This window comes from Bidens hawaiensis, unplaced genomic scaffold, assembly GCF_021521415.1.
Source record: "Bidens hawaiensis isolate Kalapana, Puna unplaced genomic scaffold, B.hawaiensis_p1.1 tig00046164_1, whole genome shotgun sequence".
Classification (NCBI taxonomy): domain Eukaryota; kingdom Viridiplantae; phylum Streptophyta; class Magnoliopsida; order Asterales; family Asteraceae; genus Bidens; species Bidens hawaiensis.
In genome coordinates, this window is record NW_027498232.1 from 3754 (window position 1) to 17755 (window position 14002).

The window sequence follows — 14002 nt, forward strand, 5'->3', positions numbered from 1 at the left end:
ACAACCATTGATATAACATATGGAATACAAAAATACCAAAACCGGTCACAAATATATACTCCAAGTCTCCAATGGTAACTAACGTTTTGTTATATTCAAACAGTACAGACCTGTTCTCAAATAACTGATTACTAACTGGTTTCTGGCAAGAAATATACAAACGAATTTTCTAACTCTAAGCTTGGGTTGGTTTTTAACAAACTAAATAGGTTTTGTTCTGATATTAATTTTCTGTTCATCTCTACCTTAAACTAATAATTTACTAGAAACACAGAGTGGCTCTTATAAGTTATAACAACACCAACAAGAAGCTCAACCTTAAGATGAAGCTATAGTCTAAAAGATATAGCAAAAAACATTCCAAACATTAACATCAAACATTGATGCAATATGTCTTTCCTTAACAAAAGTAAAACCGCGTCTTACATAAAAAACAAGAAAAAGTTTAACATAGTCCCAAAATCAAATAGACCCTCTGGTGAAAACAAACCAGACAAAGAAATTACTGTTGGATCTCAGCCTTCTTCTTTTGCCACAGCCTATCAAGTGCACTGTCAGCATCTCCCTGCAAATATAATATAATTAGTCATATATCAGTTTTAATTCATATGGTTTTATAATTATCAATGTAATAAACTAATACATTCTTTCAATATAATTAAAGATTTAATGTTTGTAAACACAAAAAAAATTACCTGAGCTCTCACGAAACCGCAAAGGGCAAAGGTAGAAAACCCACCGGTGTATCGACCAGATTCGTCCAAATGACCAACGTTAATTTGGACTGAAGCGTGATCCTTGGAAGTGATCAGCCTGTTAGTAGCAGAGCTGCAGAAAGATACAATTCCAATGAGCAATTACATTTATGATTTAAATTTAAAATAGAAAAATGCTTAATAAATAACATACCACTTCCTGGGGATATAGAGATCCATGTTTTGTCCCTCTTCGTTCTGCATGTTTGCAAGATCTTTGAACACCGGCTAAATCTAAAGACAAAAACAAGTTAAAACAAGAACAAAACAAATTACAATAATCAATCAAACAAAAAAACAGCATTTCTATGCACCCTCAACTTTTTTTACCAATTGCTCAAGTTCTTTTTTATCAATTTTTTTTTTTCAATAGCTGAGTTTTATATTTAAATTACATATAAAAATCATTTTAAAGTCTGCTCACAAGAGAATATTCAGCAATAATACCCAAAAGTAAATTAAATAATTAATGATAAACAAGCTACAATTAGGAGTTCAATCGATCCGAGCTGCTCGAAAGCTACTCGAGCTTGAATGGATAAAAAGTCCAAAACTAGCTGAACTTTTTCAACCTCAAGTTGAGCCTTGTGTGTTTTTAACTTAGACCTCTATTGGACTTCTATGTATTAAGTTAACACTTACAACCGAGCTCGAGCCATGCTTAGGCTTGTTTAAAGTCAAATATATAAAAATGTATATAAAATATTTATATTTAATACATAATAAACGAGCCAAGCCAAGCCAAAGCCAGGCCCGAGATTAAAAAAAACAACTCACGGGCAGAGCTCGAGCACTCCTAAGTCATAACGACTTGTTTAAAATCCTAGCTACAATAACAAAAAAAATGAACACTAATGACAGTATCTCCATCATAGTTTAAAAAATTTAAAACAATTGCATTACAGATTACAAAACAGAGATCTGCGTTTGTAGATTTTAACTCATCGATTTCGAATTAAAAACGAAAGCAGGTGAACTGAGGAATAAATCGACAGTAGGACTCTTAACTGAGACGATGACAGTACTAATTCTCAGTTGTTAATTACGACAACGGCAGTTTCAGCAGATAATTAAATTAATTGAAGTAATTAACAAACAGTAGTACAGTTCTATAATTCTTACGAGATCGATTAACGAAGATAATGCAGACCTGAGATGACGATGGTTTACTCCGGCTGCTGCGTTGAGATGAGGCTGCGAGGATATGAAAACCCTAATTTCATTGCTTTATATATCTGTATGCTAGCTAGGGATAGTATTATCATACCCTTGATCGGTTTGGCCCCTGAACTATCCTTTTATCAGCATTGTGGCCCCTTTAGTTAAATCTTTTCAAATTAAAGGCGTTTTAATGGCGATGTAAGTGTTTTGGTCAGGTATTGGTAATTTCAGTCATGCATCACCCAAATCTGTAGTCGAGTATTGAGTATACACACTAGTATTAGGTATTCCGTTAGTTTGTTAAGAAAACATTAGTTTCATTTTTTAAATGCATTTCTTACTATTTAAATTTTTATGTATAGTTTGGGTAAAATATTTCATCGATATTTACAAACTTTTTCATAGATGTCTAGTCTCAAATCTTTTTAATTGAAGAAATTTAAAGATGAATTCGATTTCAATTTTATATTTAACCAAACATATTTTTGAATGCAAATACTTTTAATACTTTAAAAAGTATACACTCTCTGTCCCATTAAAAGTGTTAATTATTTTCTTTTATTTGTCTCATTACAAATATTCACTTTCAAAATTTATTAGTCAATTTTCAATTTACCCTTAAACACACACAACTAGCGTTAATAAACAATATTGATGGACCCAATTTCTAAGGGTATTATTGTCATTTGATAAGCAAAAAAAGTAATCACTCAATCTACCTTAAACTTTGTGTTTTTCAAACCGTGACACTTAAAGAGGGACGGGAGGGACGGAAGGAGTATATAAAAACCAAACGCGACTTATAATTATTTACTTGAGTTAGGGGTTGTTTGGAATCTACATCTTTGGTGCTAACCTATACTGAGGTAGCCTTTTGTACATAAACTATTTACTAATGTGAACTCATTGGATAACATATTCAATCCTAGAACGAGTTGAAAATTAGGTATCTTATATTGCAACATAGGACCTTAAAAATTGTATACAAATAAATTCATATAGTAAAAAAAATACTAGTAGATTTATGCATTATGACATATTATATAAACTTGGTATACTTGAATTTTAAAGGGACTCAAGCAAACGATACCAGGCATCTTATGTTTGAGCCACTCAACCACCTTATAATCATAATGCTAAGGATCGATCTCAAATTTATTATTTCAATAAGTTTGATGAAACAATTATACATTTCTAAATCATATTTTCAATTATAAAAATGTTAAATACATTTCATTTTCAATCTCTGCTGGTGAATAAAAAAGACATCCCAATTTCTTTTTAATCTGCAACTATGAACTTACAACTCTCTAATCATCTCATAATAAATATATAATGTATATAAAAATAAAAATAAAAATATTTAATCGTCTACACGTGTTGACTCAAAAGTAGTCCATTTCGCTATGCGATTTGAGCAATCTCGAGCAAAATTTTATGCAACGCTTGTGGTTTAGAGAAGAACGGGCAATGATCACTACCTTTGATCTTGAAAACGCCTTCGGGTGGATTCTCTCTCACGAGTTTTTCTTGAATATCCGGTGAAAGTGCGTGATCTTCGAGTGTTTGGATGTAGAACCTACGGCCCGTTCCATATTTTTCTTTGGATAGTGAGAGGTTTCGCATCATGGGCCCAAGTGGAATGGGCCGCATGGAAACCATAGCTAGAGCAATATCCTGCAATAAGTCAACCACACGCCTTGACAAGTCAACATTTTGTATGATGGTAGTTGCTGATACGAAAGGTTGTTCAAAAAGCTCGTGACTCGCTCAAAAAAACTCGTTTTTAAACGAGCCAAGCTCGAGCAAAGGTCAGCACGGCTCGTGGCTCGTCAAGTACTCGGCTGCTAGACATGATTTTTACAACTATGATAATAATAAAAGTAATAATAAAAATAACAGCAATAATAATAAAATTTACATATAAAGATTATGAAAAAAAACAAAAATATTATAAATTCTCTAGTTTATAACTTCTGTATTATGCGTATTAAAAAAATACTTTTTTTCTTTTATATATCAAAATACGTAACAATCATTACATAAAAATAATAAATAAATAAATTAACGAGCTGGCTCGAGCTCTACTGTTCCGCTCATAATAAACGAGCCGAGCTGAGCCAGCTCATTTAACTTCGAGCTCGAGCCCAACCTCGCTCGGCTCGTTTACAGCGGTACAATTAGCGGGCCCTGCATATTGTGTGCAGGCAGAAAGTAAAGGTAACAATTTCGACTTAATTCACTTGTGAATGGGCCAATATGGATTATGTTTCATCACTTTGAAAAAGAATAAAAAAGGAAACGGATCTAATGGGGCAAAAGTGTCACAAACAGATGCCATGCATAAAACCTACTACATTATTCTTTTTCCAAACATATATTATGAGTTTTGTTTTTCATATTTAGTGCATTAGTTATCTATAAACATTTTTTTTCAAAACATACAAAATATTTAAAATTCATGCAGAAAATGATATAAAAATACCTTTGCAGGAGACTGATTGAAATATAATCCACGCATTTGATGCTTCTCAAACATGAATCCAGTGGCAGGATTATCTTTCCCATTTCCGTGTATTAAAAACTTTGATTCCTTCATAAAGAATTCTGCAGATCCGAGCTGGGAAATAAAAACTTGTGTTAAGAATGTGCAGAGTTTGATTTTTTAAAGGTCAAACAAACTACTTTTCATCTTCAAAAATCATATTTCTGTCTAAAATTAAGCAAACATTAAAATGATTAATAAATAATGTACTTAACATGAGTCCCATCAACCTATAATTAGAATTAACCTTAACTTAGTTCATAAATTTTATATCCTAATATGTTTTCATTACTCTGTAATATATTAATCTCTTCTCTGTATAAAAAATATAATTCTTACAAGTTTCGGCTCAATAACTTATGAATAGGTCTATTTGGGTTATGTTTTATCTCAAACGGGTATGAGTCAACTCACAAATTTAGTTAAATTGGAAACGGGTCAAATAGGTTGAAAATCAGGCAAGGCGTACTTTTGATTTATGCCTCTTAAATCATTTTATTCCAAAAAATTAGATTATAATTGTACTAATATATTTCTTTTCGAATCATATTTGATAAGAGATACAAAAAAAAATATTATATGATGGACAAAACAGATGTTCGCAATTCAACCCAACCTGGTCAACCCGACTAGTTTTGACAACCAAAAAAGATGACCCGATTCAACCCAACCCGTCACCCGACCCGGGCCCACCCATCTTACCACCTCCAACAAAAGGATGACTAATAAATCCATGTCTTATTTGTACCCAAAAAAAGTAGTATATTTGACCTGTAAAAACTTAACATGTTAACTCAACAATTACACATACCTGTTCAGCAAACACATCAAAGGGCTTTTGCCCATTAGAAACCATAGTACCGCATAAAAATATGGCTTTCGAAATCTTTTTTTGAAATTGCTCCATTGCATAAGAAACACAAGCACCACCACTGCTATGTCCAACTAAGATCACCTAAAAGAATCACACACAAATAACAAAAATTTAAAAACAAACGTACTTAGTAAAATATTAAAATCCCTGCCATAGCGACGCTATTGGCAGGGTCTGGAAAAATAATAATAATACAAATAGAAAAAGAAAAAAAATACGTATTATAAAAATAAAAAATAATAATAATATACCAAAAACAATCTTGTGATGATGGTAGGGCTGTTCAACAAGCTCACAGCTCGCTCAAAAAAGTTCGCAAGTAAACAAGCCGGGCCGACTCTGTCGTAGATGAGTCGAGCCCAAGCCAAGGTTGGCTCAGCTCGTGGCTCGCTTGATTAGAGCGTTTATAAATTAACGAACCGCTTCGACAAGCCACGAGCTGGCTTGTTCTTTTTACGAGCCAGAGTCGAGCTCGACTTTTCAGCTCATTAAATAAACGAACCAAGCCGAGCCGGCTCGTTTAAGTTCAAGCTCGAGCCCGAGCCCATCCTAGCTCGGCTTGTTTACAGTCCCTAGATGACGGTGAAGGTAAATGCAGAATCTTTTTACTTTTAATTACCTTATCATCTTCTGGCAGGTTTTGCAAATAATCGGTTAGCGGTTTTGAATATTCCTCAAGTGTAGTGACATTGTTTGTGTCTTTCAAATCAATACCCGAGCCTGTAAGATCTAAGGCCATGGGATTCAAACCCGACTCCTCTAATAGAGCGATAGTTTTGTACCAACACCACGCCCCAAACCCTTCTCCGTGTATTAAAACAATATTCTTGGTTTCAAGATTTTCCAAGAATTCTGGTGACTGAAAATATATATATATTATAAGAGAATGTAGAGTTGAAGAAAAATAAACTGATAACACCCTTAACAATAACATTAACCATTCTTTTACTAATGGTTATGTGAAAATGAATAATCGGAATGAGATAATATGTAATAAAGTTATAAAGGGTGTTTTAGCTGTTTGGAGTTGTAATAAGCAGATAACAAGAATCGAATAATAATCTAATATGGTAAATTAAATGAAGTCATGAATTTATACATCTTAAGTTTCGTTACTATCTTGAAAACAAATCATTATACCAAATACATCAAAGTATACCTATAGAAAGATTATATAATAAAGCTTATTGGCTGCTTCAAAAGTAAAACCATTACATCAGAAACGAATAAGGGGTGATACTATACTATCTGACATCATTAGACGAGCCGTATGATTGACGAAAAATGGTCAGACGGGGCCGTAGACTGACGAAAATTGATCAAACAAGCCGCATAATTGGCGAAATGGTCATATGGGTCACATGACTGGTAAAAATGATCAAACGACCCGTGTGACTGGTAAAATTGGTCAAACAGGCCATATGACTGGTGAAAATGGTCAAACAGTAGCGAAAAATGGTCAAACGACGCATATGATTGAACAAACACCTCCTAATATGACCCGTATAAACAATATGGGCCATATGAAGTGCCTCACATGTCATACACCAATTTCAGTCTGTTACACGACCCTGTGTGACCAATTCAGTGATATGTTAGCAGTTTATTACTTTATTTTGCTGCCCTGCATAAATTAAAGAACTAAAAGGCATACATACCATAATAGCCAACTCTACAAAAAGGCTACATGATTATCAATATCCTACTCAAAAAAATAAAAATAAAAACCCTTTTAGCTTTTAAACCCTTGACACTTTTTCCCAAATTGAACACATTAAACAACCCACCAAATAAAGCAAAAAAACAACCTGTTTTAGCTGTTTGGCAGTATTATTATTATTATTATTATTCACCGACGGATCAGAAGCAGTACTACTCCGTCTTCGAGAACTAGTGGAGCCAATCCGACGAGACATAGAACCCTCAAACCGTTGAGAAGCTTGATGGTGTTGAATCGCAAGAGACAAAGCTTGAATATGCAACAACTCCTCATCCGTTTGCAGCTTCCGGTTCGACCGGTTCCCACCACCAAACCTCCGGCTGCTGCTTTTGGACCCATCGGGCTTGGATTTGCAGCTGAACCGGTTACCCATTTGGCGTTGAGTTGGATGGATTAGAGGGTGTGAATAATTAGGGGATTTGAGGACATGGGTAAATAAATTAGGTGGGGATTTGATTTAATGGGATGATAATAGGAAGCTGAATTTGTGACGCATTAATTAAATGAATAAATGGGTGGGTGTGTTTCTTTCTTTAGCGTTTACTCTGTCTGGATTTGGGTTGAGTTGTGTTCGTGTGGGGTACGAGTGTTTTTGTTTTGTTTGTAAGCCTGTCAAAAGGGTCTTCCGCCGTAAAGGAGAATCATCCCATGTTACTTCCATTTGTTTTTCTAGGAAGAGCGGTACCGATGTTGAAAATATCAATATTGATTTTTAAATTCTTGGTATCAGTATTGAAATATTTGGCTCGGTACTGGTATTGAAAGCAAAGTTCAAGAAATACTGGTATTGTATCTACATCGAAAACTCAAAACTTGATACCGACTGGGTACCACTACCCGTTTTGCTCATCCTTGTGTTCATGTGTTGTAGATATAGAACTGTGGTAATATTTAAAAGAGTATAACAAGGTTTGTAAGTTTTTTTACTCCTATAAAGACAACTTTGTAGATAGTAATTGAGTTTAATGTGTATTCCATTTAAATCACTCCTATTTTATTTTGTCTTAACTAGTTCACTCAACTTTGAATTTTGTTTCAATTATGTCACTCAACTTTTAATTTTAACTCAATTAGGTCACTCAACTTATAATAAATGTTATATACAATAAATGTTATATACTATCTTTTTTACCTTCATATTATATATTCATGAATAACTAAAACATCATTAAAACCAACATTTTTTTATTTTTTATTGGTGAATTATCACTTATACAATAATATAGTAGTTATCCATCTTGTTTTAGAACACAAAGTGAAAGTTTAAGTGATTCAATTAAGACAAACTGAAAGTTGAGTGGCCCAATTGAGATAAACAAAATGAGTGACTTCATTGGAATAAACTTGAATCTTGGTTACTATTATATGGTGTTTTCCCTCACCGATACATATGCATTTTGGAGGATTTAAACGAACCATTTCTAGAATGAGGGGATGCACCTTAGCATCACATCATGTCCAATGTCCATAGGGAGCCGTGTCAAACTAATCGGATGTAACTTCTCGAATGGTATTAGAACTTAAGGGTCATACTTAGACACGAGAGAAAGTTATACACTTTTGATGGTCTAGTCCCTTGCAATGAAAGCCACCTAACACAAGCTTCATCATTTGATGGTGATGTTTTTTTTAAAAGCACCTAAGTGATTCGGTTGAAATGTCTAATTTATGGAGATAGACCTACGTGGATATTTTGTGTTCTTAAATGCTTTTGACATAACTGTATTAAAATAAATGCAAATTTCAGTATTGAATGAGATGAGTGACATGGGACCAAAAACTCTTGCCACATGTTTGATTTAATGGTCGTAAATTAAACTTTTGATCGTGATTAATGGCTGTAAGCTATACTTTTAAGAATGGAGACCTTATTATACATGATTAATTGATTATTAGCTGTGATCTAGTTGATTTTGTTATCCTCAATTACTACTCATCCATCTCAAATCTACGTGCTAAAAGCGAAATATCAAGAACAATCAAAGTGATGGAAAGATCAAGGTCGAGTATCTAAGGTGATGGTGTGATGCTCGCACCAACAAAAGAAGATACGATATTGCTAGATATGAAATTTGTAACCATTGTTTTAAATAGGTAAATGAAAGAAAAACTAGCCAGGTACCCGAGTAATGGTATCAAGGGGGGGGGGGTAATCTTCTAGTGTTGATTGGGTTTAATATTTGGATTTTGTGTTTCGAATTAACCGGTTCGGGTTTTGATGTATGAAAGCATAACCGAAACCTGGCTCTAATATGACAATCGGTTTTCGAGGAGTATTTGTCACCCATTCATGTTTTTGTTTTATTATTATATCCGGTCAAAACCCGATCTAACCCTACCAGAAACCCAGAATACCTGGTCTAATACCCAACTATACCCGGAACCGGTTCCTACTCGAACCTGGTTTTGACTTTTGTTGACCATACTCGTAACCGGTTCCTACCCGATTCGGTTCGTAAAAATACCTGATTGTGCACCTCTAATCATACATATATATAAAAAGAAGTCTTAGGGCATTCACTTTCAATACACAAAAGTAAAGGGTGTTTGATTCTATGTTTGCCTTCAAACTAGGGTTGTCTGGATTGCTTGACGGTCGAAAGTTGATGTAGGCTCGATCGAAAAATACTCGATTGATTCCGACTTGGTTTGTAAATGAGCAGAGTTTGGCTCGTTTTGTAAACCTGTCGGGCATGAGCAAAGGTATGCTTGCTTGTTTGACTCAATTTTATCAATTGATTCGTATCCTCCTTCTGATAAAAATCTCTAAAACATTAGTTTGAAATTCACAAAAATATATAATGTCGTTAAGTCATTGTTAACGGAGGACCACTGACGGCCAACCTTTTTTTATAAAGCATTTATATACTAAAACTTAAATATAATAGCTAAAATCATATTGTTAGGTGTAAAGAGTACAAATGTTACTGATATTGTAACAATGAAAGAGTACTTGAATATAAAAGGGGTTTTTTTATAGACACCTAATATTTTTTTTTCTAAAAAATAAATTTATACGCCCTGTATAGGGCTATACGCGGAGTATTGAATCTCCGTATACATCTCGTATATGACTATACGGGGATCAATACGCCTCGTATAGGCCAGTGTCTGGGTGTCCCTAGTAGAACCCTAAATAAAATCCAAATGAATCTACAGTACCACATCATAGACTGCAAATGAGATTACACTTTAAAATCAACTTAGAGCACCTTCAATGTCATCTTCAGTTCTAATTTAGAATTTTGAACGGGACAAATACCCGTTAGAGGTGATGTTCAGTTTAAAGTATATTCACGAAACTGAATGAAAACAAACATGATAAGTGGTTTCCATGTAATTAATTTTCAATTTTCATTTAACTTTTGAAACCAATTTCAACCCCCACTTTAATATAAAGAAAGAAACTTTTTGTTTGTTTTTTACTTTCAATGGTAAAGATATTATTTGTTTCTAAGCTTACATACAAACAGTAACCATCTTATTATTATTTTTTAACGACAATAACTAACAATAAATATTTAAATAATATGAAATAACAAATAAGATACTATAAAAGTATTTAACTTGATAAAAGTATTTTAGTTTCTAGAAAGAAAATATAGAAGAAGGTAATTATGTGAAATATATGGGTGTTTAAAAATGAATGTAGTGTTGGAGGAAAAATGAGAGTTTTTGGTGTTTGAAAGTGAATAAATTAAAATCTAATGTGGCGTCTGATGTGACGCGTTTGGTTTTTCATCACTCATCCACCATTGTTAATGCTCTTAGAGCATTCACAGCCCATTCCCTATCATATATTCATATATATCATATAATTACACTAAAATCACTGTATTTTCTCTCTTCTGTTTAATTTAATAATACATTTTATATCTTTATCATTATCTTTTCTCTCTCTTTCACTCACAACCACTTTTAGAAAATATTAAAATATTATACGGTATGAACAGTGAAACCTCAAATTTAACTTTCTCAGAGCATTCTCAGCCCATTCCCTATATTTATGTGAGATGGTTTTGTAAATTATGTGGTATGGTTATGAGTGTTTGTGAGTAGGGGAGAGAGAAAATGTTATATGAGAAAGTTAAATTTGGGGTTTCACTGTTCATATGTTCATATCGTATAATATTTTAATATTTTCAAAAAGTGGTTGTGAGTGAAAGAGAGAGAAAATATAATGATAAAGGTATAAAAAGTATTATTTAATTAAACAGAAGAGAGAAAATACAGTGATTTTTAGTGTAATTATATGATATTATATGAATATATGGTAAAAGAATGGGTTGAGAATGCTCTCATATAACATTTTCTCTCTCCTCTACTCACAACCACTCATAACTATACCATATAATTCACAAAACTCTCTCACATAAATAAAAAGAATAGGCTGAGAGTGCTCTTAAATTCAAGCCAAAAGAAGTGCTTTATCTTCTTTATTTCAGACATCTTCTTTCTTTCACTATGTTCTCTCGTGGTTTAATGTTTTTAAGCTTTTAATTTTAATGGCGAACTAACAGTAAGTTTATTCTTTGGTTTTATATATCTTCATGTAGTAGATAATTCTTCTAATTAATATTATGATTATATTCAGACACATAACTTTAGATCTAGCTTTTGACATATGCGTTAGTTTGAGGTTATTGTTTATGGTGTTTTGATTATGCATGGCAACTATATACACCGTTCAAACCACTGTTGTTGTTTTAACTAAAAATTTTCAAAGCATGACCATCTAGTAAGAACGGCCGTTCGGACAGCTAGAATGGTTGTTTGGGCCAAAAATTTTTGGACGACTGTTTTGACCAAAGTTTTTAAAAGTTTTACAATCTAGGATAAAAATGAACGTCTTTATCCATGGAGGTTAGACAGTGTTTTGAGAAAAAAAAATCAAAATTTGGTAGTCTTTATTGTTAGAACGTTTATGGTTAGAACGGCTGTCCGAATATTGGTCAGACAACCAACCAATAAAATTTTAAAATTTGACTTTATTTGGTCAAAACTGTCGTCTGACTTTTTTTGTAAACGGCCATTTGATGGCGTGAAATCAGATGACGGTGGTGCAGCTATATCATGACCAATTGACCATAAGATAAATAAAATAAACTTAGCTCAAAATAGAAAATAAATTACCAATTTACCCATGACTTAACGGACAAAATAGACGGGGTTAAAAAAATACTAAAATGACAAGTTTTTGAAAAGTGTGGTAGTCATTTACAATAAATTCAAAAACAGTACCAAAGTTGCATAATTGGACAAAACACGTATACTAAAATAACATTTGACTCTTTATTAAATTATAATAAATCACATATGATTCATAAATCTAAACTTGGCTTTGCTTGCCTTTTCTCAAATTTAGTTACATGTAAAACAAACAGAAACTAAGTCGAAATACAAAGACACAAAACCAAATTGTCGGTGGATTAGGTGTTGATTTCATGCGCATCTCTAACTCTCACTAGTTAACGAGACTTACACTCAATTAAGGCATTAGTAATTCAAAAGTAAGAGTAATTCAAAAGTAACTCATTACCAAAGGGTGTACAAGATAAGAGTAATTCAAAAGTAACTCATCAAAGTAGTACATAACAAAATAAACACACGTTCCCAACAACTTTAATCTCCAAGGATTAATTAGCTTTGTCTTTCCCTTTTACATGGGCGTGACAGAGACAGATTCTGGCCATTCAGACCACACTCGACAACATACAATGTAATTGGTTCCTATGGCGTTTCAAATGCCCTATCGACGAATATCTCAAGGTCCTCGGTGTCAGCTACTTCCAGGGGCGGACCCACATAGTGTGGATCGGGGTCCCGGAACACCAATGTTTTTTAAAAATTTATTAGAAGCGGTATATTAAATTTTTTGAGAACCCCATAAGATTTAATACTTGGAACCCATACTATTAATGTTGATGTGGTCTGGTGGAAAGTCCTTTGTTTTATCTTTGAAAGGTCATGGGTTCAAGTCTTACAAGGCTCAATTTTTAGTTTTTTGTGTTAATTTTTAGTGTTAATCAATCATTTGATTGCTAATGTTGCAATGATAACTTTGGAAACATTCAAACACCTCTAAAATACATATCATTGTTTTCAACTTTATGCATGGTTTTCTTTAGAAACATTCAAACACTTTAAAATATCAGTTTTATTTTTCACTAGTTTAAGTTAATGGTTTTGAACACATGCTTATGAAAGGGTGGATCTAGGTTCTATCTCAAAAATGTTTAAGAAAGGGAAAACAAAGTGTTTATGTGTCAACCCGACCCATTTTGACCCGTTCAGGTAGTGATGATTGAAAAGAAAGTTTTATTATGATATTGTTTTTTATTATGTTCTTCGCCTCGACCCGACCTGAACAACGACCGACCCGAAAAATTTGAACACCGAAAATATGGGACCCCATTGGCAAAAAATCCTGGGTCCGCCACCGGCTACTTCCACAACTACAATATTCTTTTGGTCAGATGATGAAAAAGGAAATTGGTAAGTCATCTTAAAACTACTCTCTGGGGACAAATTCAACTTTTTTGTCACATGCAACTTGAATTCAGAATATCCGTGTAAAAAGCCTTTTCCCCACTCTATGCTACGTCTCATGAATCCTAATGGCTTATACTCTAAAACTCCATTAACTAGCTCCCAATCGCCTCCGGTACAGACCATCATCTTAGCTTTCTTCGGTTTGTTCGGATTTCTAGTTGTCATTATTCTTGAATAAAAAAAAACATAAATCAAATGGTGTAACTCGTAAAACTTCAGGATTTATTTAGATTTCAAATTTCAGAATAAGATCAATTTACATCAACGGTTTGTTCAGTTAACTTTATTACAAATAAACGATTAAATATGACCCATTAAACAAATTAACATGGTTTCACGTATCCATGTTCGTTCTTTAAGAAAACAAATGCTTTTGGATATAAACAAACACAAGA

The 14002-nt window shown here is 33.2% G+C and overlaps 2 protein-coding genes across 3 annotated transcripts; both read right to left on the bottom strand.

Annotated features, from left to right (window-relative positions):
* Positions 1-346: 346 nt before the first annotated feature.
* LOC143596220 (small ribosomal subunit protein eS21-like) lies at positions 347-1992 on the bottom strand. Of its 2 annotated transcripts, none has more exons than XM_077075058.1 (4): positions 1906-1992; positions 910-989; positions 696-828; positions 347-565 (listed from the first exon to the last, which is right to left on the bottom strand). In XM_077075058.1, exons 2-4 carry the CDS (start codon positions 957-959, stop codon positions 503-505), a joined length of 246 nt encoding a protein of 81 aa, XP_076931173.1. In that variant the 5' UTR covers positions 960-989; positions 1906-1992; the 3' UTR covers positions 347-502. The 2 variants fall into 2 exon arrangements, with proteins under 2 accessions (XP_076931173.1, XP_076931174.1); XM_077075059.1 differs by having other exon boundaries at positions 1878-1974.
* A 1123-nt stretch (positions 1993-3115) lies between these two features.
* On the bottom strand, positions 3116-7715 carry LOC143596222 (putative methylesterase 12, chloroplastic). Its single transcript, XM_077075060.1, has 5 exons — positions 7144-7715; positions 5955-6194; positions 5273-5416; positions 4402-4536; positions 3116-3593 (listed from the first exon to the last, which is right to left on the bottom strand). The coding sequence occupies exons 1-5, from the start codon at positions 7426-7428 to the stop codon at positions 3321-3323; spliced, it is 1077 nt and encodes a 358-aa protein (XP_076931175.1). The 5' UTR covers positions 7429-7715; the 3' UTR covers positions 3116-3320.
* Positions 7716-14002: the final 6287 nt, after the last annotated feature.